The sequence below is a fragment of the Lolium rigidum genome, chromosome 3 (assembly GCF_022539505.1).
Source record: "Lolium rigidum isolate FL_2022 chromosome 3, APGP_CSIRO_Lrig_0.1, whole genome shotgun sequence".
NCBI lineage: Eukaryota > Viridiplantae > Streptophyta > Magnoliopsida > Poales > Poaceae > Lolium > Lolium rigidum.
The window spans coordinates 312829561-312855063 of NC_061510.1; the positions used below are offsets into that span (position 1 = coordinate 312829561).

The 25503-nt window shown below is 46.1% G+C and overlaps 1 protein-coding gene across 1 annotated transcript; it reads left to right on the plus strand.

Annotated features, from left to right (window-relative positions):
- The first annotated feature begins 14354 nt into the window (after positions 1-14354).
- On the plus strand, positions 14355-15956 carry LOC124703727 (CBL-interacting protein kinase 7-like). Its single transcript, XM_047235955.1, has one exon. The coding sequence runs from the start codon at positions 14431-14433 to the stop codon at positions 15733-15735; it is 1305 nt and encodes a 434-aa protein (XP_047091911.1). The 5' UTR covers positions 14355-14430; the 3' UTR covers positions 15736-15956.
- Positions 15957-25503: the final 9547 nt, after the last annotated feature.

Genomic DNA, 25503 nt, shown 5'->3' on the forward strand with positions numbered 1-25503 from the left:
GTGTTTGAGCAACAAGGAAGACGAGTGTAGAGTCTTATAATGCTTGCAATATGTTCTTATGTAAGTTTTGTTGTACCGGTTTATACTTGTGTTTGCTTCAAACAACCTTGCTAGCCAAAGCCTTGTACTTGAGAGGGAATGCTTCTCGTGCATCCAAAACCTTGAGCCAAAACCTATGCCATTTGTGTCCACCATAACTACCTACTATGTGGTATTTTTCTGCCATTCCAAGTAAATACTTCATGTGCTACCTTTAAACAATTCAAAACTTTATTACTCCTTATTTGTGTCAATGTTTTATAGCTCATGAGAAAGTATGTGGTGTTTTATTTTTCAATCTTGTTGGACAGACTTTCACCAATGGACTAGTGGCATATACATCCGCTTATCCAATAATTTTGCAAAAAGAGCAGCAGCGGGGTACCCGGCCCCAATTAATTAACTTTCATTAATAATTCTCTTCACATATTTTTCCCTGATTTATCAGTAAGCAACTTAATTTTGCAATAGACACTCCTCCATGGTATGTGAAATGTTGGAAGGCACCCGAGGATTCGGTTAGCTATGGCTTGTGAAAGCAAAAGGTTGGGAGGAGTGTCATCTATAAATAAAACTAAAATACATGTGTAAACAAAAGAGAAGAGGGATGATCTACCTTGCTGGTAGAGATAACGTCCTTCATGGGAGCCACTCTTTGAAAGTCTGTTTGACAAGGGGGTTAGAGTGCCCACTACCATTCGTTGACAACAACAAACACCTCTCAAAATTTTATTTTTATGCTCTCTATATGATTTCAAAACTTGAAAAGCTCTAGCACATGATTTAATCCATGCTTCCCTCTGCGAAGGGCCTTTCTTTTACTTTATGTTGAGTCAGTTTACCTACTTCTTTCTATCTTAGAAGCAAACACTTGTGTCAACTGTGTGCATTGATTCTTACATGCTTGCTTATTGAACTTATTATATTACTTTGTGTTGAGAATTATCCATGAGATATGCATGTTGAAGTTGAAAGCAATTGCTGAAACTTAAATCTTCCTTTGTGTTGCTTCAAAACCTTGTATTAAGAATCTATTGCTTTACGAGTTAACTCTTATGCAAGAATTTTTGATGCTTGTCTTGAAAGTACTATTCATGAAAAGTTTTTGCTATATGATTCAGTTGTTTAGTCATTATCTTTTTGTTAGCAAACTATAGACCATTGCTTTGACTCACTTCATTCATCTCATATGCTTTACAATAGTATTGATCAAGATTATGTTGGTAGCATGTCACTTCAGAAATTATTCTTTTTATCGTTTACCTACTCGAGGGCGAGTAGGAACTAAGCTTGGGGATGCTTGATACGTCTCCAACGTATCTATAATTTCTTATGTTCCATGCTAGTTTTATGACAATACCTACATGTTTTATCACACTTTATAATTTTTTATGCATTTTCTGGGACTAACCTATACAAGATGCCACAGTGCTAGTTCCTGTTTTCTGCTGTTTTTGATTTCAGAAAAGTTGTTTTACAAATATTCTCGGAATTGGACGAAACAAAAGCCCACGGCCCTATTTTCCAGGGAGTGTTCCAGATGACCGAAGAGGAATCGAGGAAGGCCAGCAGGGGACCCTCCCCATATGGCAGCGCGGGGGGCCCCACAGCCGCGCCGTGACATGGAGAGGGAGCCCCCTGGCTCCCCCGACGCTGCCCCTTCGCCTATTTATTCCTTCGTCCCCGAAAACCCGTGTACCGAGAGCCAAAATACCAGAAAAGTTCCAGAAACGCCGCCGCCGTCAACCCTAACTCGGGGGTTCAGAAGATCTCCTCCGGCGCCCTGCCGGAGAGGGGAATCATCACCGGAGGGCTCTACATCACCATGCCCGCCTCCGGACTGATGCGTGAGTGATACGTCTCCAACGTATCTATAATTTCTGATGTTCCATGCTAGTTTTATGACAATACTCACATGTTTTATATGCACTTTATATCATATTATGGCATTTATTGGACTAACCTATTAACAAGATGCCACAGTGCCAGTTTCTGTTTATTATGTCTATTTATTGCAGAAAAGGCCCAAAAACCAAAGTGCTCAGAAAAATCCAGAAAAATCATAGAAATTCTATTTTGCCGGAAGACTCACGGATCCAGAAGGGCAAGCCAGGGGGAGGCCCAGGGCCTCCACACCATAGGCCGGCGCGGCCAGAGGGGTGGCCGCCCCACCCTATGGGGTGGGCCCCTCGGGACTCTTCCGACTCCGCCTCTTCGCCTATATAATCTCTCGTGACCTAAAAACCCGACACCAATTGACGAAACTCCAGAAAGACTCTAGGGACGCCGCCGCCATCGCGAAACTCCGTTTCGGGGGACAGAAGTCTCTGTTCCGGCACGCCGCCGGGACGGGGAATTGCCCCCGGAGTCATCTCTATCGACACCACCGCCATCTTCATCGCCATCGCTGTCTCCCATGATGAGGAGGGAGTAGTTCTCCCCGAGGCTGAGGGCTCTACCGGTAGCTATGTGGTTCATCTCTCTCTCCCATGGTGGTCTTTATGTGATCATGAGCTTTGTATCACTATTAATCTATGTGCTACTCTAGTGATGTTATTAAAGTAGTCTATTCCTCCTCCATGATATAATGTTGACAGTGTGTGCATCATGTAGTACTTGGCGTAGGTTATGATTGTAATCTCTTGTAGATTATGAAGTTAACTATTACTATGATAGTATTGATGTGATCTATTCCCCCTTTCATAGCTATTGTTGATAGTGTGTATGCTATGTTAGTACTCGGTGTAAATTGCAACGGTCTATTATGCACTCTAGAGGTTACTCTAATATGAACTCCGAATGTTGTGGAGCTTGTTTACTCCGGCTTGAGGGAGCTCTTGTAACCCTACACAATGAATGGTGTTTGTCATCCAACAAGAGAGTGTAGAGAAAGTAGTATTTGTTTATTCAGTTATGTGATCAATGTTGAGAGTGTCCACTAGTGAAAGTATGATCCCTAGGCCTTGTTTCTAAGCATTGAAACTCTGTTTCCAACAAGTTCTGTTACATGTTTGCTTGCTGCCATCTTTATTTCAGATTGCTATTACCACTCATATTCATCCATATTACTTGTATTTCACTATCTCTTCGCCAAACTAGTGCACCTATACATCTGACAAGTGTATTAGGTGTGTTGGGGACACAAGAGACTTCTTGTATCGTAATTGCAGGGTTGCTTGAGAGGGATATCTTTGTCCTCTACCTCCCTGAGTTCGATAAACCTTGGGTGATTCACTTAAGGGAAACTTGCTGCTGTTCTACAAACCTCTGCTCTTGGAGGCCCAACACTGTCTACAAGAATAGAAGCGTGCGTAGACATCAGTAAGTAGTTCATCCTTGGACTACGGGTCCATAGCAGTAGCTTGATGGTTGTCTTCTCCTATTGTGCTATCATGTTTTGATCTTGTGAGCTGCCTATCATGATCAAGATCATCTATTTGTAATGCTACATGTTGTGTTTGTTGGGATCCGATGAATATGGAATACTATGTCAAGTTGATTATTGATCTATCATATATGTGTTGTTTATGATCTTGCATGCTCTTCGTTGCTAGTAGAGGCTCGCCAAGTTGATACTTGTAACTCCAAGAGGGGGTATTTATGCTAGATAGTGGGTTCATGTCCGGGGGAGTGACAGACAACCCCTAAGGTTGTGGATGTGTTGTTGCCACTAGGGATAAAACATCAATGCTTTGTCTAAGGATATTTGTATTGTTTACATTACGCACGGTACTTAATGCAATTGTCTGTTGCTTGCAACTTAATACTGGAAGGGGTGTGGATGCTAACCCGAAGGTGAACTTTTTAGGCATAGATGCATGCTGGATGGCGGTCTATGTTCTTTGTCGTAATGCCCTAAGTAAATCTCATGGTAGTCATCATGATATGTATGTGCATTGTTATGCCCTCTCTATTTGTCAATTGCCCAACTGTAATTTGTTTACCCAACATGTTATTTATCTTATTGAAGAGACACCACTAGTGAACTGTGGACCCCGGTCCATTCTTTTACATCTGAAATACAACCTACTGCAATCATTGTTCTCTTTTGTTTTATGCAAGCAAACATCATTTTCCACACCATATGTTTAATCCTTTGTTTTCAGCAACCCGGTGAGATTGACAACCTCACTGTTAAGTTGGGGCAAAGTAGTTTGATTGTGTTGTGCAGGTTCCACGTTGGCACCGAAATCCCTGGTGTTGCGCCGCACTACACTCCTTCACCAACAACCTTCACGTTATCTTCATCTCCTACTGGTTCGATAACCTTGGTTTCTTACTGAGGGAAAACTCACTGTTGTACTCATCATACCTTCCTCTTGGGGTTCCCAACGGACGTGTGCTTTACCGTCACAAGCAAAGAGCCACATGACTGTGCGACCCAAACGGACACACGGATACGGGACGCTGTATGCATATCCGCGCGGCCACCCAAACGGCCCAAACCGAACAACCCAGCATCCGATTTAGGTCTCTGCGGTGGAGATGCCCAACCTAACAAAAACGATCAAAAGTGGAAATTTACGTTTGTATAGCCAAAAGATCGTCGGCCCCCAGGCTAGCGGCCAGTGCATCCCCGCGGTCAGCGCGGGTGACCAATAGCTATAGCCCCAGCCCCACCTAGCAATTGGTGCGAGGCCTATCTGCTTCAATGCCTCCCGCAGACTTCAACGGTTAGGGCATCTCCAACGCGGCGACCCAAACAGATGTGTTGGGCTGTCCGTTTTAGACTGGTTAGGTGGCCGCGCGGAAATACGGATGGAACCCTGCGTCCGCGTGTTCGTTTGGGTCGCGCGTTGTGTCCAACGCGGCAGATTTGGATCGCGGCGCCATAGAAGTTGCTATTTATCTCTAAATTCACTATAAAAGCATAAAAGTCATAAAAAATATATAACTGAGTTTAAATACTCAAGATTTATTACATAAGTTTATTGTCTACGTATTCAATGACAAAGTATTATTAAAAAATGTAAAAACGATACAAATGCAATAGACATTGTTTTCTTCGGGATTTTCTTCATTGTTGTTTGCAGCATTGTTGCCAACATGCTGCCACATGTGCTCCACCAAATCAGCCTGGAGCTGGTTATGTATAGCTAGATCCCGAATTTCGTGGAGCACATGGAGGATATTTTGGAATGATGCCGGACCACCTTGAGGAGTAACCAACTCTCCCTGGCCATCCCACTCATTATCAAACAGAGAATCATCCCGCTCTACCTCAACAATCATGTTATGCATGATTACACAAGCGGTCATCACCTCCCACAGAGTTTGCACACTCCATGCTCTAGCAGGGTGTCTGACGATAGCCCAACGAGCTTGGAGGATGTCAAACGCCCGCTCGACATCTTTCCGGGCTGCCTCTTGCTCTTTAGCAAACCTTGCCTCCTGCTCTGAGTTGGGACGCCGGATTATCTTCACGAGTGTAGCCCAAGGTGGATAGATACCATCAGCAAGGTAGTTCCCCTTGTTGTAGTGGTGGCCATTGATCTCAAAATCCACATCAGGGGACTGACCGTACGCTAGCCTATCAAACACCGGAGAGCGCTGCAGCACAGTGATGTCATTGTGCGAGCCAGCCATTCCAAAGAATGAGTGCCAAATCCATGTGTCATGTGAAGCAACAGCTTCAAGAATCACGGTGCACCCCTCAGAATGGCTGATGTACGCCCACTGCCAACCAAAGGGGCAGTTCTTCTACTCCCAGTGCATGCAGTCTATGCTGCCAAGCATCCCAGGAAACCCCTGGAAGAGTTGATTGACAACAGACTAGTTGTGTCCTCTGCATTAGGTTGCCAAAAATATTGTTCTCCGAACGCACCGATCACTACTCTGCAGAACCTGTACATCTCTTCCAAGCAGGTCGACTCACTCATGCGCGTGTGCTCATCTACGAAATCACCGGCAACACCATATTAGAGCATCCTAATCGTTGTCGTGCATTTCTAGTACGAAGAGATGCCTACCTTGCCAATTGCATCCACTTTGGCGCAGAAGTAGTTGTCGTAGACCTTGACGCCATCCATTAGCCGGGTGAACAACGGTACTGGATATCCGAAAACGACGGCGAAACATGGCCGGCGTGAACAATGCCTTGTAGTAGAAGTAGTCGTGGAAGAGCTGGTCGTGGTCGCGTTCTCTTTTGCGGTCCAAGGCGGCCGCGCGCCCCGGCAAGGACCCCCGGAACACGGGGATCTGCGAGACATTGTGCTCGTGGATGATCAGCGCAGCCTATGAGAGAAAGTCGTCGTCGTACTCCTCGTCTAACGACGTGTCGATGAAGTCCTTGAAGAAGTACTCGTCATCGCTGTCCACCATGATCTACAGATGAAATGGGACAAATTTTAAATCGCCCATTTCATCGAACACCTCGCGGGCGAAGGCCATCCAACGCGTCCGTAGGGACCTACAGGCAATGGCCGTCCCGGCCGACTTGTAGCCTGGAAACACGGTGCACGAGAGCTCACCTCTGGCGGCAACGGCGAAGCTGCTGACGGCGGGAGGTCTCGCGATGGTGAGACGACAACAGCATTGGCGACGGCGTCCTCCGACTCTGGTACGACGCCACGAAAGCAGCGCGGGGCCGCGTCCTATTCTTCCGCACCGCTTGCCGGCATTTTACCGACGGTGGTCGGCATCGACAGCGCTCCCAAATCGCTGGTCAGGGGGTGGCGGCGGAGCGGCGGGAGATGTGTGCGAGGGGGCTGCGTTTTGGGAGGCAGACACGCGGGTCAGGGGCGGACAAGGGGAGGACGCGAGCGGCCAGCGATAGGAGTCGGCGGCCACGCAAACTCGGCCCAGATTTGGGCCGGCTTTGGGTCGTCCCGAACGCTGCGGCCATCCATTTTTTGGATGGGTTCGCGCGCTGGACCGCGTTTTTGTCCGGTTCGATCCATCCGGACGCGCGGACGCGGGATGGGTCGCCGCGTTGGAGATGCACTTACGGCGGTTAAACTTTTGTCTGGCTTCCCCTATCGGTCCCCGATACAGTAGGAACAAGCTGAAGGCGCTAGACACAATTTGAGGAAACATTCGGAAAAACCGAGCTTTGAGGGTCTCCACCAGACACGACTTTTTATCCGACGTCACCCAAATTCTTCCTAGGAACGGTTTAGGGACGTCATTGAAGATGTTGTAAGTCCTGGGTTGAGCATGCAGCAAACCTCTTGGGAGTGGATGCTCCATCTACTTTCTGAAATGGTAACCTACATGACATCGAAGAGGACGGCTGGGATGAGCAGGCAGCTGTTTCGCCGTTGGCATAGACGTCATAGCACTAGAGAGGTACAGAGCACGCGGAGTGAGTGCGACGAACTGAAGGTGACACGCACGGTAGATACTAAAGGGCATCTCCAGCGGCGTCGCCGCAAATGGTTGTTTTCGTCCGCCGTGACCGGAAATGCGTCTGGCACCCTTTCCAGCGGGGCGACGCAAAGTGATCGGGCCGTCCGTGGAGACGCAAACCTGGCCCAAATATACGCCTCGGATGCGTCTCCGCGGACACTGCGCGGACGCCGAAAGTGTCCGCTCGTATCCGGCGGATGTTTCGTCGGGCCCGCCTGGCAGCGACCCTGCGTTGATGCGTCTTCTCAAACGCGCCTGCGACTGGCGCCGGCCGCGTCGCTTCGGCGATCTGCGCCACGTTAATGACGATGCCTCGGCTGCCGAGCGGCCGCAGCCCGCCTCCGCCAACCACGTTAATGGCGTCGCCACGCGTCCCGCGGCCACCGCATGCCTCCGGCCTATATAAAGGGGCCGCGCCTTCTTCTACCTCATCCACTCCTCCATAGAAACCCTAGCCGCCACAAAAGCTCCAGCGTTCCGCCGCCTAGGTGTTCCTGCGACGCAGCCAGCCCCGCGAGGAAGACCATGGCGGGTCCTGGTGGCCGGCGAGGCGGTCGAGGCCGCGGCCTCGGACGGCCCCGGGGACGGGCGGGGGCCGCCGTGGTGGAGCAGCTACGGCCCCACGCTCGCCGTCGCCGCGCCCTCTTCGTCTTCCTCCGACGTGGAGGGACGCGCCGAGTTCCTCCTCCGCACCGACGACGACCCGCTCGGCATCAAGCGTCTCCCCGGACAAGTTCGCCGAGTTCGTCGACGGCGTCGAGCCGGCGCATTTGCGGCTACGGGAGGCCGAGCTCGCAGCTTCGCCGGCCCGGGCCGTGGAGGTCCTGTTCGACGGACAGGGCAAGATGTACTTGCACACCGGGTGGGGCAAGTTCGCCGTGACTCGGCGCTCAAGCCCGGCTGCCAGCTCACCTTCCTCTACGAGGGAGACGGTGAGATGGTCGTCAAGGTCTTCGACGACACGCCTGCCGCAGGCACTACCACACCGGCGAATCCGAGTCGGACTCCGATAGTTAGAACGTAGAGTGTTCTTTCTTCGCGGCGAATACGGCTACGGGCCGGACGAAGCCGATAGTGGAAGGTTTACGTCCGTTCGCCATCGGTAGAACCAACAAGGGCACCGTCAATCCTCCCGCTGGATTTTCCAGTTTGGGTGATCTGGGTGTGCCCTCGAATGTTCTTTCTTGGCAGCGAACATACGGAAATCAACACAACTGGTTTCTATTTTTATAATATTTATATTTGTGTCCACCATGGTGCAAACTATGTATTAGTTTGTGTAAACCATGTTCCAAACTATGTGTTAGTTTGTGTAAAATAATCTTCCAATTTGTAATATATGGAAGTATGTTGAAATGAAAAAGAGAAAAAAAAATGCGTCGGGCCGCTGGAGCCAACCCCAGACGCAAACGGACACGCGAACGAAAACGATCATTTCAGCGTCCGCTGCGCGACGCAAACGGACGCGCGCGGACACTAAAATGCGTCGCGCCGCTGGAGATGCCCTAAGGAAGATGGACGACTGGACATCGCCCTGCACATCAGGCCAAGCCGACGCCGGCCCGAGAGAAAGCTAGCCGCTATTCTGCTCGATTGGCGCTCGCGGCCTCACCTTGTTCCCTGCACCTGCTTGCGACACTGACACTGACGAAGCTACCACCTAGCTGCTACCAGTCTAATACTACCTCCGTTTCAAGGAATAAGGCGCCCTCGTTTTACGAGCTTTTTATTTGACCAAGAATTACTTCAAATAGATAAAGATTGTTTGTATGAAATTAGTATCATTCAAAAGTGTTTTTCAATACGAATCCAACGATACTATATACATATAATATAATCAATATTTTGTTGCTCAATTTTTATGGTCAAAGTTCGTCTTGGAATACGCGTGCGCCTTATTCCTTGAAACAGAGGTAGTAACAACTAAAGCAACTTGGCGCAGTCAGTGATCAAATTGAGCCCCCGCACTGGGAGCGACATCGTACGCAGGCGCGAAACGTGAGCCATATATGGTTTTCGTAATTATTAACAGTGTTGGAGTACATAATTTTAGATTAGGGCAAAGATTTTACTACTACCTCTGTCCATAAATAGATGCCAAAAGTTTATCTAAATTTGAATGTATCTAGACATAATTTAGTGTATAGATACATCCAAATTTAAATAAATTTTTGGCATCTATTTGTTGGAGTACTATTTGTTTTTTAAAAGTGAATTAGCTATTGTTGTATTCTGATCTAAATTTACAAAAAGGATGGCTTCTGACTTCTGACGAGTGAAACGAGACCAGTCGCCGGAGCTTTGGGCTGAATCGGATGACACCGTCTATATATATCGCTTGTAAGCTGCTGGCTAGGGTTTATCAGATTATAAGAAAATCCATATTATCTGTAAACACTTCTCAGTATAGTAAAGCTTTGCTGGCGTGCTTTTAACCTCTTTGTTAAAAAGGATTTTCCACGTTAAAATCTTGTGTCTCCGCTGTGATTTTTTTTCGTTCTTCGTTATTTACTTGTCGGGTTGATAACATATACGCGTATGATAGTTTGCATAGATCATCGAGTCAGCTTGTGTGGTTGATACCGCTGGTCAAGCATCAATTGATTATAGCCTGGACACATAGTACCAAGTTACCCTGCCGAGGGGAAGAACTTTGGTACTCCCTCCGTCCCAGTTCGCAAGGCAAATTCCCAAAAAATATTTGTCCCAAAATCCCTCACCTCCTAGGCACATTTTGCATTTAATGTGGGAGTAAACTAATTCATTTTTGCATGCAAACACTCCTCTTTTCATCTCCCACCACGCACTAGTACTCCATGCATGTGAAACCACCGCGCACTAGTACTCCATGCATGTGAAAGACAAAGTTTTTGCATGTTTTAACGTGTAAATTTAGAGCCAATGAGAATTTACCTTGGGCCAAGATATTTGAAAACTTTGCCTTGCGAACTGGGACGGAGGGAGTAGTGAGCTCGTCGTAGTGGCGAGTTGGAATCTATGGTGGGAGAGACGAAGAGCAGTTAATGAGGAGGTTTTACCGGAACCGTAGAAGATGGCAAGATCAATTGATGCTATATATTTGAACTTCGTCCCTACCAACTCTACAAAGCAAAACTGAATAAGGGCAGATGGGTGAAGCCTCTCAAGGACTATGTTAAGATCAATGTCGACGCTTGCTTTGACGCCGATCTGCTACGATGTAGTACAACTGGAGTGGTGATCCGATCGAGACAGCAATGGAGGATTCATTGCAGCTGCGAGTACTAAGATGGAGCATGTCCAAGATGCGATGTTAGCGGAAGCGCACTTGCTATCAAGCACGGGCACGGGCTGATCCTTGCACAATCAATGAGATGCAACAGGATCATCGAACTTCCTGAAAGTGGTGAATATACCTAGGGACGGGGAGGTCGTGTTTTGGCTCATAGGTGTATATGAACTTATTATTGAAAATGCATAAATATTACATCTCAAAAATATCAAAAAATTGGAAATAAAATTTCACGTATACATATGGACATTCTATGTTCTCACACAAACTTTCGGGAAAAACGAACATTTTACGTTGCTTGTATAAGAAAGACACAAAAATATTCAGGAAATAGTGATGTGGAAGCATCAAAATTTGTCTTTTATACATGGGACACAAAAAATGTTACTTTTTCCGAAAATTTGTGTACCAACATAAAGTGTCTAGATATACAAGGAAAATTTTATTATATATTTTTCTAACATTTTGAAATGTGTTTTCACATAATGGGTTCATATGCACCTATAACCCGAAATGCATTTCCCGAGAGAAGGAGGCAATTCTCTCAGTATTGTGGCATCGGCTATAAATAAATGTTACTATTTAGCTACTGAATTTTAGAAAGTCATTGTTTGAGCATTTTTATCGTGAGACAACTTATGTAGCACGGGAATTAGGCGTGTGAGTTAGCATGCAAGTCAGCCGCTGCATGTTAGTGTCAGTTCTGTGGGCAACGCGTGCGTCCTTGGCCGAGTCGTGTGGACGTTAGTTGAGCTGATCACACGCATACAACTTAGCTAGTGGAGTGACAAGTGTTAAGTTTGTTAGTGGCTTGACCATGTGTTTGCATACAGCTGGTGTGTGCCGTGTGCGTGTGTGCATCCTAGGTTATTAGTGGGTTAATTAGTGGTTGCATGTTAGTCGTCTGAGTCCAGTTACTTAAAGCTCCTGTAACCAGCTGCGTTCGGGTGAGGGCCGGGGAGGAGTATGCGCTCAGTTTGAGAGTGAGTAAAAAACAGACGCCATTCGTCAGCGAGGTGTTCGTTACCGATCGAGGCACACGTCGTCCCGCAAATACTCAAGTCTTGTGTTCGTGTGAAGTTCGTCTCCTTCCGTCCGGGGTTTTTTTGTCACTAGAGGCATGGTTCGGCGTGTGTGTCGAAGGGTAGTGGTGTTTGTCGCCGGAGGACGGCGTGTGTCGCCGGGCAGCCCCAAAGCAGTGATCCCAGGACTGGAGTTTATTGTCCCAGTACTACTGAACGATGTAACCTATATTTCAGATGAATAAATTGGGTTTTATTTGTCAAAAAGAATACATTTTCGAAATAGAAAGAGAGAGTTGTAGTTGGAGGCAAAAGGAAAAAAGAAATGATAAATCGAGAAGAAAAATCAAAGACCTGCTCCTGTCAAGAAAAAAAATCAATGACCTGCAGGCCAAGGTGGCTGGATAGAGCTAGGCCGGAGCTGTTTCAATCGTGAAGGTTCCGGCTGCCGCAGGGGGCGGGAACACGGCCGCTGTTGACCTCTGGTACACGCCAGGCGGCTCTGCTAGTGCCCGCGGCTGGAGCGCGACTGGAGCCAGCCGTGCGACCATACACGGCCATAGATTTTCCTTCTTTGGATCCCATTTGGCCCTTTTCTTTCGGGGAAAAAGCTTGCTGCCGGTAGACGTCCCGATATTTCCGCGGCGCTTCCTCACCGCTCCGGTAAGCGAGGCGGTATCACAGCGAGCTAGCTCCAGATCAGCCGTGCATGCACGGGAGGAGCTAGCGGAGGATGGAGGGAATGATTCCTTCCTACATTCTGGGACCCAACCCCATTCACGGCCATGCGCTGCTAGCATCTGGTGCCCTCCTTTTGGCCCTCGGGGGGTCGACACGCTGATCTGATCTGAGCAAACAAACAAGCAAGATCCATACGCCATGTTCTTGCTGATAAAACGTTTTACATGGTTTTTAATGGGAGCAGGCACACATTTGTATGGTGTTATATAGACGTACTAGATGTCTAAGTGCAAGATCGCCGCGAAACAAAATAAAACAGGTAGATGCCCAGTGTGTCAATTTGTAACTCTATGAAAGTGTTAAATCTGCTTTGGGTTCAGTTCAGTGGGCAAGGTGTAAAATCTTGAAAACTTGACAAGGACTATCAGTCCATTCCGAATTATAAAATGTTCTAGTAACTTCTTTCTAAATATTATATGTATGTATCTAAGCATATTTTAATTTGTAACTTCACTAAGTGTAGTCCAAAATAAGATATCCGAAACATATGATAATTCGGAACGAGGGAAGGAGTATTAGTAATACACAACTTCCCAAAAAGTCTCTTTGGCTCCCGACCTCGAGTAGCCCCTCTATACTACAAAAAAGATATTTTACAAGTTTCAAAAAAAATTCAAAACAATCTCTGGACGATGTCAATGATGTATCCTGCCCCTTTTTTACGAAAATATATCATATCATTATGTAAAATCGATATCCAAAATTATTTTGTTACGGCTACATAAAAACAAAATGTCTGAAATTTAATTGGAGATTTAACAATGTGCACTAGTTTTTTGCGAAAATGATATCCAGCCTATTAATCATTATCGCCGGTACAAAGAACACCAATGGTAATAAAAGTCACAGACTATGAGAAAAGGTGTGAGCTGGAGGTGCGCAGCCGTCCTAGCCCTCCTATCATCGTAGCCGGGCAAAGCTTGTCAAAACAGAGCTTGATGTACTAGACGGACGAAAAGTCGTTATGCTAAGCCCCAAAGGATCAACGCAGCAGAGCGGTAACCATCATCAATGAAAATGACGAACATCGACGAAGATCAGAAGAGCAACAACCATAGATCAGAAGAGCCAAACCTAAAACCACACCGACGAACACAAAAACGGATCGGATCACATGAGATTCACCAGACACAAACTTATGTGTGCCTTCCGTAGGCGCTATGCACACCACGAAGCGATGATAGGGCAGAAATGGGCTTATTCTGCTACTAGGATGTAGCCGCCATCTCATCATCTCAAACAAGACACTGAAAAACAACTTTAAAAGGAATGAGAACCCTCTCATCGGCGAGGTGCTGTGGTCCGCCACGCCTCAAAGGCCCTAAGGGCACTGAAGGCAGAGCAGACCGGTGGCGTCACCTCCGAGGGGCCGAAACCCTATGGATTTCACATTTGCCTCTCTCATGGAATCATCTTATCGTACCGGTTCGTATAGTGATGAATAAAATGTGCATTGTTCACAATACTTATATCCACACTTATGTTACTTTTGTGCTACTGAAAATATAAATCATTTCAACTGATCTTGGATCTTGTTACTGGGATACATCACTAGCTACATCTAGATCTTTTGGAATTTTTCAGACTCACAGATATGATTTTTGATTTGTTTTTAAATGGACCCAGCAGCCACAAATCTCCCCTCACAATCTTGAGGATATTTTGTTACATGTAGATGTAATATCCAAGTGAAAGCATTGACAGCACGGTGACGTGTGAAGATCTGCAACTGAAGATCTAGTTTTATTTTTCAAAATTAATAGTATGAAATTTGTACACCCCAAATATCATTTGTTTCTTTTTTGGAACAAGCCACAAGTAACCTCGCATTGCCAGTGGTACAAAAGCTAGAGACAAAAAGAGAGAGCGCCACTAGGGCGTAAACAACGTGCCAAACCCAACCACAGTCGCCCCATATATACCCACCCTCCTTGTAAACTACACCGCACCACCAGCGCCGCCGTATCAAAACCTTCTCTTTACAAGAGGGAGAGGCCGATCTGCCTCGACATGGCCGTCGCCAAGAGCAGCAAGGCCTCATCAGGCAAGCACGGCGCGCCGCTGCTCGGCAAGTACGAGCTCGGCCGCCTGCTGGGCCGCGGCACCTTCGCCAAGGTCTACCACGCGCGCTCCCTCGTCGGCGGGGAGGCCGTGGCCGTCAAGGTGCTCGACAAGCCCGAGCTCGCCGCCACCGCCGGCATGGACGCGCGCGTCATCGGCGAGGTCGCCGCCATGCGCCGCCTGCGCCACCCCAACGTGCTGCGCCTCCACGAGGTGCTCGCCACGCGGACCAAGGTGTACCTCGTCATGGAGCTGGCACCCGGCGGCGACCTCCTCTCCCGCCTCGCGTCCCTCCCGCAGCGCCGCCTCTCGGAGCCCGCCGCGCGCCGCGTCTTCCTCCAGCTCGCCTCCGCGCTCATCTACTGCCACGCGCGCGGGGTCACCCACCGCGACGTCAAGCCGCAGAACGTGCTCATCGACGCCGACGGCAACCTCAAGGTCTGCGACTTCGGCCTCGCCGCGCTCCCGGAGTCGCACCGCGACGACGGCCACCTGCACACCGCGTGCGGGACGCCCGCCTTCGCGGCGCCCGAGGTGCTCCGCCGCAAGGCCTACGACGGCGTCAAGGCCGACGCCTGGTCCTGCGGCGTCATCCTCTTCGTGCTCCTCGTCGGCCGCCTGCCCTTCGACGACTCCAACATCCCCGAGATGTGCAGGAAGGCGCACCGCCGCGACTACGCGCTCCCGGAGTGGGTGTCGCAGCCGGCGCGACGCCTCGTGGGCCGCCTGCTCGACCCCAACCCTGCCACCCGGCTCACCGTCGCAGAGCTCTCCAGCCACCCCTGGTTCAAACGCTCGCTCAGCCTTGACTCGCAGCTCGGCAGCCTGCTCGGCGGCGCGCCGGAGCGCGACCTCCTGTTCCAGGCCCCGCCGACCCTGAACGCGTTCGACATCATCTCCATGTCGCCGGGGCTCGACCTGTCAGGGCTCTTCGGCGAGAACCGGCGAAGCCGCGAGAAGCGGTTCATGACCACAGCTTCGCCAGAGCAGATGGTAGAACAGCTCGGGCTATCGGGTCCAAAGCTCGGTTACTTCATGGTGGGCAAAAAGGGAGTAGACCGCCTGCCCCTCGGCGGCTTGTCAGGGCTCGTGGCCATGTCCATGGAGATGTCGGAGGTGTCGCCGCCCCTCATGCTCGTCGAGCTGAGGCTAGAGGCCGGCGATGATAACGAGCTCCAGGCGTTCGGATGGGACGAGCTCAGGACGGAGCTTGGCGATGTGGTCATGGCATGGCACGGCTGCGACGAATTGTGACAAGTTTGGGGGCTGTACAAATATCATGCCAGAAAGAGCTAACTAGGACTCTGTGGCACTGTGTCGGATTGGAGGGTAGATTGTTAGTTCATTCACTCTAATTCTGACCACTGTGATTAGATTTTTTGGGGAATGAATCTAGATTTTTGTGTCATAATTTGTGATGCTAGCTTGTAGTAGGCTCTTGTTGAATCTAATGATAATAACCTTGCCTTCCTGCCTGGCTGCCTTGCCTCATGGATGTGCTAATCTTTTGACTACAAGAACACAGTTCATGTGCCAAAGGAACCTAAATTAACATAATAAAAATACCTAATTGTTCGTGAATGATTGTTGGCTCATTCAGTTTAAGTGTGATTAGATTGTTTGCAATGAGTTGCTAGATTGTTAGTTGAATGATTTTCTCTGATGCTTTCTTCAACTTCAAGGCTTGAATCTGACGATAATACAAGTATATGGTAGCTTTAGGTGACTTGATTCAGATTGTAGCATTGTTCGAACTCTCCGAAAGACAGTCTAATAATTTTCGCTTATAGAAACTTAAAAGATGCAACATCAGGACTTTCCAAAGACAATTGATGCTAATTAATTGCCGTGACAGCACAAATAAGTAAGAGAGGTTGGTTATACAGTAATACTTGGTAGGTGTTTCCTGCAAAAACAATAAGGGCATGTGAATTTTGAGCGAGATACTCTTATTATTAACTGCCAAATAGTCTCGAATTAAGTCTAATACTATGCAGAACCCGGCCGGTATATTTGTCATCTTCTTCCCTGGTAGGTACTGAACCAGCAGAAAACTCATCAAACATGCATATCTGCAACTGTCCCTACGAATTATGCATACATATAGCTGGACCTGGATACCAGATAGTGCACCATATTATTGTTAGGGTTTGGAATTTAACCAGATTAAGTAACGAACCAATTTCCTATCTCAACATTCGCTGTGTGTGCTCTTATTTGTTGTGTTGGCCATCTTTCATCATTAGTCCTCCTTGCCTGTTCTTAGTGGAACCTGATTATTGTCCATATATACTATACTTATAGTACTACTACTAGTATACAAGGTGTTTCCGGCAAGCACAATAAGGGCCATTCAATTAAATCTTATGAAATTTTGACCGAAATTAACTCTTCTTAATTGCCAAAATATCTCCAGGTATAATGCACACCGCCTGGCCGGTATACTGCTGCAACTGAACCAGGTGAAAATCCACCCAACTGCAAACTGTCCCTACGAATTAGTATGCATAATGCAATTTATGTTTGAACCTTGACAGAAATTAGTGCAATATATTAACAAGATTTGGAAATGTAGTAACAAGATTAAGGAACGAATTAATATCCTGTCTCGACATTCTCTGTCTGTGTTGCTTCTTAATTTCTTGTGCTAGCCAACTTCCATCTGACTTCCTTCATGCATGTTCTGAAGTGGCTACCTGGTTATTGCCCATATTTGGAATCATTTGTGCCCATCCAATTAAAACGCAGCCCGATGCTTTGCTGAAGAATATGCCATAGCCCATAGGTACCATGTCTCAGAACGTTCCGAGGACGATGGACTGATGAACGTGTAAACACCTAGGTGAGGTAGTGCAAGTACTACCTCCGATTCAAGGAATAAGGCGCCCTCGTTTTACGTGCTTTTTGTTTGGCTAACTATTACTTTAAATATATAAAGACTGTTTGTATAAAATTAACACCATTAGAAAGTGCTTTTCAATACGAATCCAACGATACTAATTACATATAATATAACCCAGAATTTGTTGGTCAATTTTTATGGTCAAATTTCGTCTTGGAATACGCGTGCTCCTTATTCGTTGGGACGGAGGTAGTAGTAGTCAAACAGAAGCACGTGATTCCAATAAGTGATGTACGCTATGGAAACTTCACTTAACTTTACCAACCACTGATATTTTGCTAGCCATATTTAACGTTTCCTTCACATGGTGCATACAAGTGGTGTATGCAAGACCGAATATCATGATTTACAAGAATGTGCTCTCTGTCCTCTTGACGAGGTATCCCTAAGAAAGTAAGAGGTTTACACGATCATATTTAGTAAGGTGCTGTGTTGTTCATATATGTTGAGTGATAACCATGTACATTGTAGTTTCATACAAACTCCCAATTTCTAGGGTTAGAAGTATATCTAACGACTGCACTGTAAGCTTGTTGTCAATAGCAGTGGCCGCTACTGAAGCAAAGTCAAAATAAATTCAGAGAGCCGTCCATCCTTACAGTTTAACACTTCAACCAAATGCTTGATTGCCATCTCTGCATTGGGCGCATCGGTTTAATCGACGTCGACGAGAGCGAGAGGGTATTGGGTCAGATACTTACTTGCCAAAAAGGAGTGACCCTGACACGGGCATAATGAAATTAAGGAACTTGACAGTAGCTTAGCGACAAAACCAAGTAACTTACATGCCTAGCGCTGCTAGCATCTGGTGGCCTCCTTTTGGCCCTCGGAAATGGCAGGAGCCGGGGGACGACATGGTGATCTGATCGGAGCAAACAAACAAGATCCATAGGCCATGCTCTTGCTGATCAAAACGTTTTACATGGTTTTTAGGGCTCCTTTGATTCAAAGGATTTGCATAGGAATTGTGTAGGATTTGGTTCCTATGGAAAAATTTCCTATACATGTTGTTTGATTCATAGGAACATATTCTATAGGAAAAATTCCTATAGGAATCTTGTAGTGTAATTCCTATAGAAAAAAACCATTAGCTCATACCTCATGGAAAAATTCCTTTGCTACAATCAAACAAACTTCATCTTCCTATAGGATTCAACTAGACATGTCATTCCAATCCTATACCTTTCCTATTCCTATGTTTTTCCTATCCTTCAAATCAAAGAAGCCTAGTATTAATCCGTTTCCCGTCACTGTCTCTCCCGGGGTGCCGTCCAGGCAATCGTCGACAAATGAGCTCTTAATGGGAGCAGGCACACATTTGCATATTGCTATGTAGACGTACTAGATGTCTAAGTGCATGGTCGCCGCAAAACAAAATAAAACAGGTAGCTGCCCAGTGTATCAATTTGTAACTCTATGAAAGTGTTAAATCTGCTTTGGGTTCAGTTCAGTGGGCAAGGTGTAATAAAATCTTGAAAACTTGACAAGGACTATCAGTCCATTCCAAATTATAAAATGTTCTAGTAACTTTCTTTCTAAATTAAATTATATGTATGTATCATTGTATCTAGGTATATTTTAATTTGTAACTTCACTATGCGGAGTCCAAAAATAAAATATGCAAAGCATCTGATAATTTGGAACGGGGAACAAGTATTAGTAATACACAACTTCCCGAAAAGTCTCTTCGGCTCCCGATCTCGATTAGCCCCTCTATATTAAAACAAAGATACTTGTATTTAACAAGTTTCAAAAAAAAACAGAAAATAATTTCTAGACGATCAATGATGTATCCAACCCTTTTTTACGAAAATAAATCATACCATTCTGCAAAATCGATATCCAAAATTATTTTTTGTTACCGCTACACAAAAATAATAAATATGGTATTTATTTGGAGATTTGACAATGTGCACTATTTTTTGCGAAAAGGATATTCGATCTATTAATCATCATCAGCGGTACAAAGAACATGGTGCGAGCCGGAGGCGCGCGGCCGTCCTAGCCCCCCATCATCATAGTCGGGCAAAGCTTGTCAAAACAGAGATTGATGTACTAGACGGACACAACAGAGTAACAACCATCCCCAATGCAAACAACGAACACTGACGAAGATCAGAAGAGCAACAACCATAGATCAGAAAAATTGAAAATAATTTCTGGACGATGTCAATGATGTATCCTACACTTTTTTACTAAAATATATCATGCCATTTTGCAAAATTGATATCCAAAATTATTTTTATTATGGCTACACAAAAATAAAAAATCTGATATTTATTTGGAGGTTGACAATGTGCAATATCATTGCGAACAGAACAGCTGCTACCCCCTCCATTCCACTGAATAAGGCGTCCTTGTTTTGTGTGATTTTTCTTTGACCAAGAATTACTCTAAATATACAAATATTGGCGGTATAAAATTATCCTCATTAGAAAATATTTTCCAAGATGAATCCAACGATACTGATTATGTACAATATAATCAAGATTTTATTGCTCAATTTTTAGATCAAAGTTTATCCTAAAATGCGTGTGCGCCTTATTCATTGAAACAAAGTATTAATCATTATCAGTACAAAGAACACCAACAATAATAAAAATTATAAATAGGTCATTGGACCAACTACCGAAGACTACGAGCACTTGCCGCGTCACCGCCCTAGCCCCTTCATCATCGTAGCCATGTAAAGCTTGTCGAATTAGTGCTTGTTGTACTAGATGGACCAGGAGTCATCTTGATATATCCCCAAAGGATCAACGCAGCTGAGCAATAACCATCACCAATGATGAGAACCGTAAATCATAAGAGCCAAACTTATAACCACATTGACGAACCCGAAAAGTAACTGGATCACACGAGATCCGCCGGACACAAACATCAACGTGCCGTCTGTCGGCGCTATGCACATCACCGGGGCATGGAGAGGGCAAGGAGGACCTTATTCTGCCATCAGGCTGTTGCTGACATCTCATCATCTCAAAGAAGACACTGAAAAACAACTTAAAAAGGAAAGAGAACCCTCCCATTGGCAAGGTGCTCTGGTCCGCCACGCCTGAGAGGCCGTAAGGCCACCGGAGGCGGAGTAGGCCGGCGGCATGACCTGCGAGGGGATGAAACCCTATGGGTTTGACAATCGCCTCTCTCATGGAATCCTCTTACGTACCGGTTCGCATAGTGACAAATAAAATGTGCATTGTTCACAATACTATACTTAGATCCACACTTATGTCATTTTTGTGCTACTCAAAATATAAATAATTTGAACTGATATTTTACTTCTGAAAGACAGACTAATAAGAAACTTAAAAATGCAACATGAGGACTTTCCAAAGACAATTGATGCTAATTGCCGTGACAGCACATATAAGTAAGAGATGTTGGTTATACAGTAATACTTGGTAGGTGTTTCCTGCAAAAACAATAAGGGCATGCGAATTTTGAGCGAGATACTCTTATTATTAACTGCCAAATAGTCTCGAATTAAGTCTAATACCATGCAGAACCCGGCCGGTATATTTGTCATCTTCTTCCCTGGTAGGTACTGAACCAGCAGAAAACTCATCAAACATGCATATCTGCAACTGTCCCTACGAATTATGCATACATATAGCTGGACCTGGATACCAGATAGTGCACCATATTATTGTTAGGGTTTGGAATTTAACCAGATTAAGTAACGAACCAATTTCCTATCTCAACATTCGCTGTGTGTGCTCTTATTTGTTGTGTTGGCCATCTTTCATCATTAGTTCCTCATTGCCTGTTCTTTAGTGCCACCTGATTATTGCCCGCATATACCATAGTACAATAAGGGCAATTAACTCTGACGAAAATTTGACCGAAATTAACTCTTATTAATTGCCAACATATCTCCAGGTATAATGCACACCACCTGGCCGGTATACTGCTGCAACTGAACCAGGTGAAAATCCACCCAACTGCAAACTGTCCCTACGAATTAGTATGCATAATGCAATTTATGTTTGAACCTTTGACAGCAATTAGTGCATTATGTTACTGTATTAATAAGATTTGTAAATGTAACAAGATTAAGGAACGAATTAATATCCTGTTTCAACATTCTCTGTTCGTGTTGCTTCTTAATTTCTTGTGCTAGCCAACTTCCATCTGACTTCCTTCATGCATGTTCTGAAGTGGCTACCTGATTATTGCCCATATTTGGAATCATTTGCGCCCATCCAACTAAAGCGCAGCTCGATGCTATGGTGAAGAATATGCCATAGGTACCACCATGTCGCAGAACATTCCGAGGACGATGGACTGATGGACGAGCAAATATCTAGGTGAAGTAGTGCAAGTAGTGGTCAAACAGAAGCACGTGATTCCAATAACTGATGTGCACTATGGAAACTTCACTTAACTTTACCAACCACTGATATTTTGCTAGCCATATTTAACGTTTCCTTCACATGGTGCATACAAGAATGTGCTCTCTGTCCTCTTGACGAGTTATCCCTAAGAAGGTAAGAAGTTTACACGATCATATTTAATAAGGTGCTGTGCTGGTCATATATTTTGAGTGATAAGCATGTACATTTATAGTTTCACAAACTCTCAATTTCCAGGGTAAGCTTGTAAGCTTGTTGTCAATAGCATCGGTGCTACTGAAGCAAAGACAAAATAGATTCAGAAAACCGTCTGTCCTTACAGTTTAACACTTTAACCAAATGCTTGCATGTCATCTTTGCGCACCGGTTTAATCGATGTCGACGAGAGCGAGAGGGTACTGGGTCAGATACCAGCTTGCGAAAAAGGAGTGACCTTGACACGGGCATAATGAAATTAAGAAACTTGACAGTAGCTTAGCGACAAAACCAAGTAACTTACATGCCTAGCCTGTGTACTACTACCACCGTTTCGTGGATTGGTATTGAAGAACACTTTCTAATGATGTTAACTTTTTATCAATAATCTTTATATATTTGAAGTAATTCTTGGTTAAAGACATACACGAAAACAAATGTGTCGTATTAATTGGAATGGAGGGAGTAGTTAATTGTCCGAAGCTACTACTGCAAGTTCTCTCTAGTCTATGAAGGTGAAAAGCTGGATCAGGTAATCATTTGAATATGCTGGTCGACATGGCTAGGAGAAGAAAGTAGGCTCAGTGGAGGATCATATGGGCTAGAAAGAGCTGCACATGTTGTTGTTCGACTCTCAGGTGCCAATTCTGAATCGACAGACATTGCAAAGAGAAACCAAAAAAATCTTCATTGCCTTTTCATCTTTCGTCGGTACCTCTAGGTATGCCTGGTACCAGCAAAGAAAAAGATAGGATGGTTATGATTCACATTGTAGGAAGCCGAAAACTAAGTTGTCTGTATTTTGGCACGAGGGCATATAAATTTGAGAACATTATATACTTCCAGTGAGTAGTATAAATTATTCTTATACGTACAAGACGAAGACACCGTTGTCGACTTTGAAGAAACCATTTCTTCATGTCAAGGCGTAGCATCCTACTACATGTATACGTGAATACGTCCAAACTCTGAAGAGGCAATGGCCTGCTTTACTTTGCTTGCACCATCTCCTAGATTGTGCTCTCCTATCTATGCACGGCTTTCTCACATCTCATTGGAAGTGGAAAAGAAAAAGGTAGTTCATCCGTAGTTACAAAAAGGTGCAAGAAGATATAGTCACAATAACAGAAGTACAGTTCAGCAAATGCTGGCATCTGATTTACTGATAGAGTGCCGCTATACACACGACATTTATGTCCGATACCCGTACGATCCTTTGTAGCGCCAGCTTCCTTCACGTGGGCAACGGTTGAATTCTGCCTTTTCTCTTACCAATCCAAGCCCAGCCAAATTTTCTCTTGTGCTAATCCTTCTTTCCGCTAAAAGGAATGCTGAAGAACTCAAGCCAAGAGCACGCTTAGAAAATAGTCTATTAATGTTTTAATCTGATTTTGGGTTGTATTCAAATAAGCGAAAAAGCGGATGGCCGGCAACTTCGTCATTCCCTCCTTGGAAGCATCGCTCGTCAGCAGTTGCAGTGAATGTCGAGGCGGCGGCCTCGAGGTTGTTCTTGAATATTGGGGAGGCGGAGCAAACATGTCCGTTTGTGTCAAAATGGACATGTGAAGGGCGGCGAGCGGCGGGACGAGATCAGCCGCCGCCGCTTCATCCTCTCGCCGGTCAAAATGGACACGCGGAGGGCTACGAGCGGGCTCCTTGGCGACGTGAGCTTCGGCAACCGGGAGTGAGGCGTCGGTCTGGACGATGATGAGGAGGACGAAGACAGAGGACCACGACGATGACCTCTTCAACAACGGCGGGACGCCTGCTCCGCCGTTGGCATGAACCCGGAGTTCCATCCACCAAACCTCACGAAGGAGGAGGTGATCGAGCTAGCCATCGCGCAAAACCATCTGGACGAGCTCGCCTAGTGGCACGGCCTCGCCGTCCAGCTACTGGACTCCGCATTAGCTCAGGGCAGGCCAGTGACACCGTCTGGTCACCCTGGTCGCAGCCAAGCATGCACACCGCCAGCTCCTCCGATATTCGTTGACCCTGTTGACGCCGACGGTGAGGAGCAGGAGGCTGTCGTGAAGGTGGCTACGGATCCCAGGCCGTCGAAGGATCAGGAGACGACACATGTGGGTACGTATCGGCGTGGCCAGAGGAGTCGTCGGCCTCCCCTACGCCAGCAACGACTCGCGAAGCTGGATGGCGAGGCCGTCCAACATAGCGAGCTGGTCGAGCTCGCTATTGGCCACTGCGATGGCAATGACCTCCTCCTCTCTAATGTCCGACGGTTGGGTCTCCGGATCCCACGCCGGGCCACCGTCATCGTGGTCGCTGTCTTCGCCATGGACATGGCCATCGGACTCAAACCTCGTAAGAGTGACTCAAGCGGTAGTTCCGACCTCGGTACCGCTCTGGTACCGGAGCTTTTCCAGAAGCGAAGGCCACACGTCCAGTACCGCAAGCGGTACCGCCAGTGGTAGTACCGGTTCCGCGGGGGAAACGGTAGTAACGGCAAGGCGGTTCTAGCTGGCGTGTACCTAGTGTTGAGGGTGGTAGCGGTACTACCGCTGCCAAGAATGGTGTCAATGTTTAGGCTGGAACGATACCCTCGTCCGGTATCGGTTGCGTGTTTATATAGCACAGGAAAAGCCCCTAGCGTGGCATGTACAATACGTAAGGATTGGTGTACTACACCGTATGCCAATACGTTACAAACTCTAACAACCCCCCTTAATCTAAACCTTGGAGAGGTTGAGATTACGCTTAAACTCATCTAGCTTCTTAACAGGAAGAGCTTTGGTAAAACCATCTGCAACTTGATCCTTGGTAGAAATGAAACGAATGGCTAGCTGATTTTTAGCAACTCTTTCTCTAACAAAGTGAAAGTATATTTCTATATGTTTGGTACGAGCATGAAACACTGGATTAACAGACAAGTAGGTAGCACATAGGTTGTCACACCAAAGCCTTGGTTTTTGCTTCAACTTAACTCCAAGTTCTGCAAGAAGAGCTTCTACCCAAATCAACTCAGCTGTAGCATTTGCAAGAGATTTATATTCAGCCTCAGTACTAGACCGAGACACTGTATCTTGTTTTCTAGCACTCCAAGAAACCAAATTAGGTTCAACAAATATGGCAAATCCACCTGTGGAGCGTCGATCATCAAGGCAACCTGCCCAATCTGCATCTGAAAAAGCACTAAGAAGAGTTCATGAAGATGTTGTAAAAGTTATTTCAAGTTTCAATGTATCCTTCACATATCTAAGAATTCTTTTATTTGTCATGTATGCTGTAAAAGGCAAACTGAATGACCAATATGACTAATATGCATTCCCGTACCTTCTGCCGTGCGCACACGGTCTTGGCCTTGATATTTGTCATGTGTAGAGAGCTTGCTCAACTCAGCGGTAATGTGATCAGTTGCACCCGTGTCCGTGTACCAGTTTGTATCAACACCATAGGAAGCAAGATTTGCTCCCTTATCATCACGCTCGCGATCACGATCACGGTTGTTCTTCTTGTCATCCGAGTAGCGCCACCAGCAGTCACTTGCAGGGTGACCATGAATCTTGCAGATTTGACACTCCGTGTCGACATAAGGGGTGGGGGCCCGGTCGGACC

Coding starts and splice junctions, on each gene's coding strand:
- LOC124703727 (XM_047235955.1), top strand. CDS start 14,431: ATGGCCGTCGCCAAGAGCAGCAAGGCCTCATCAGGCAAGCACGGCGCG.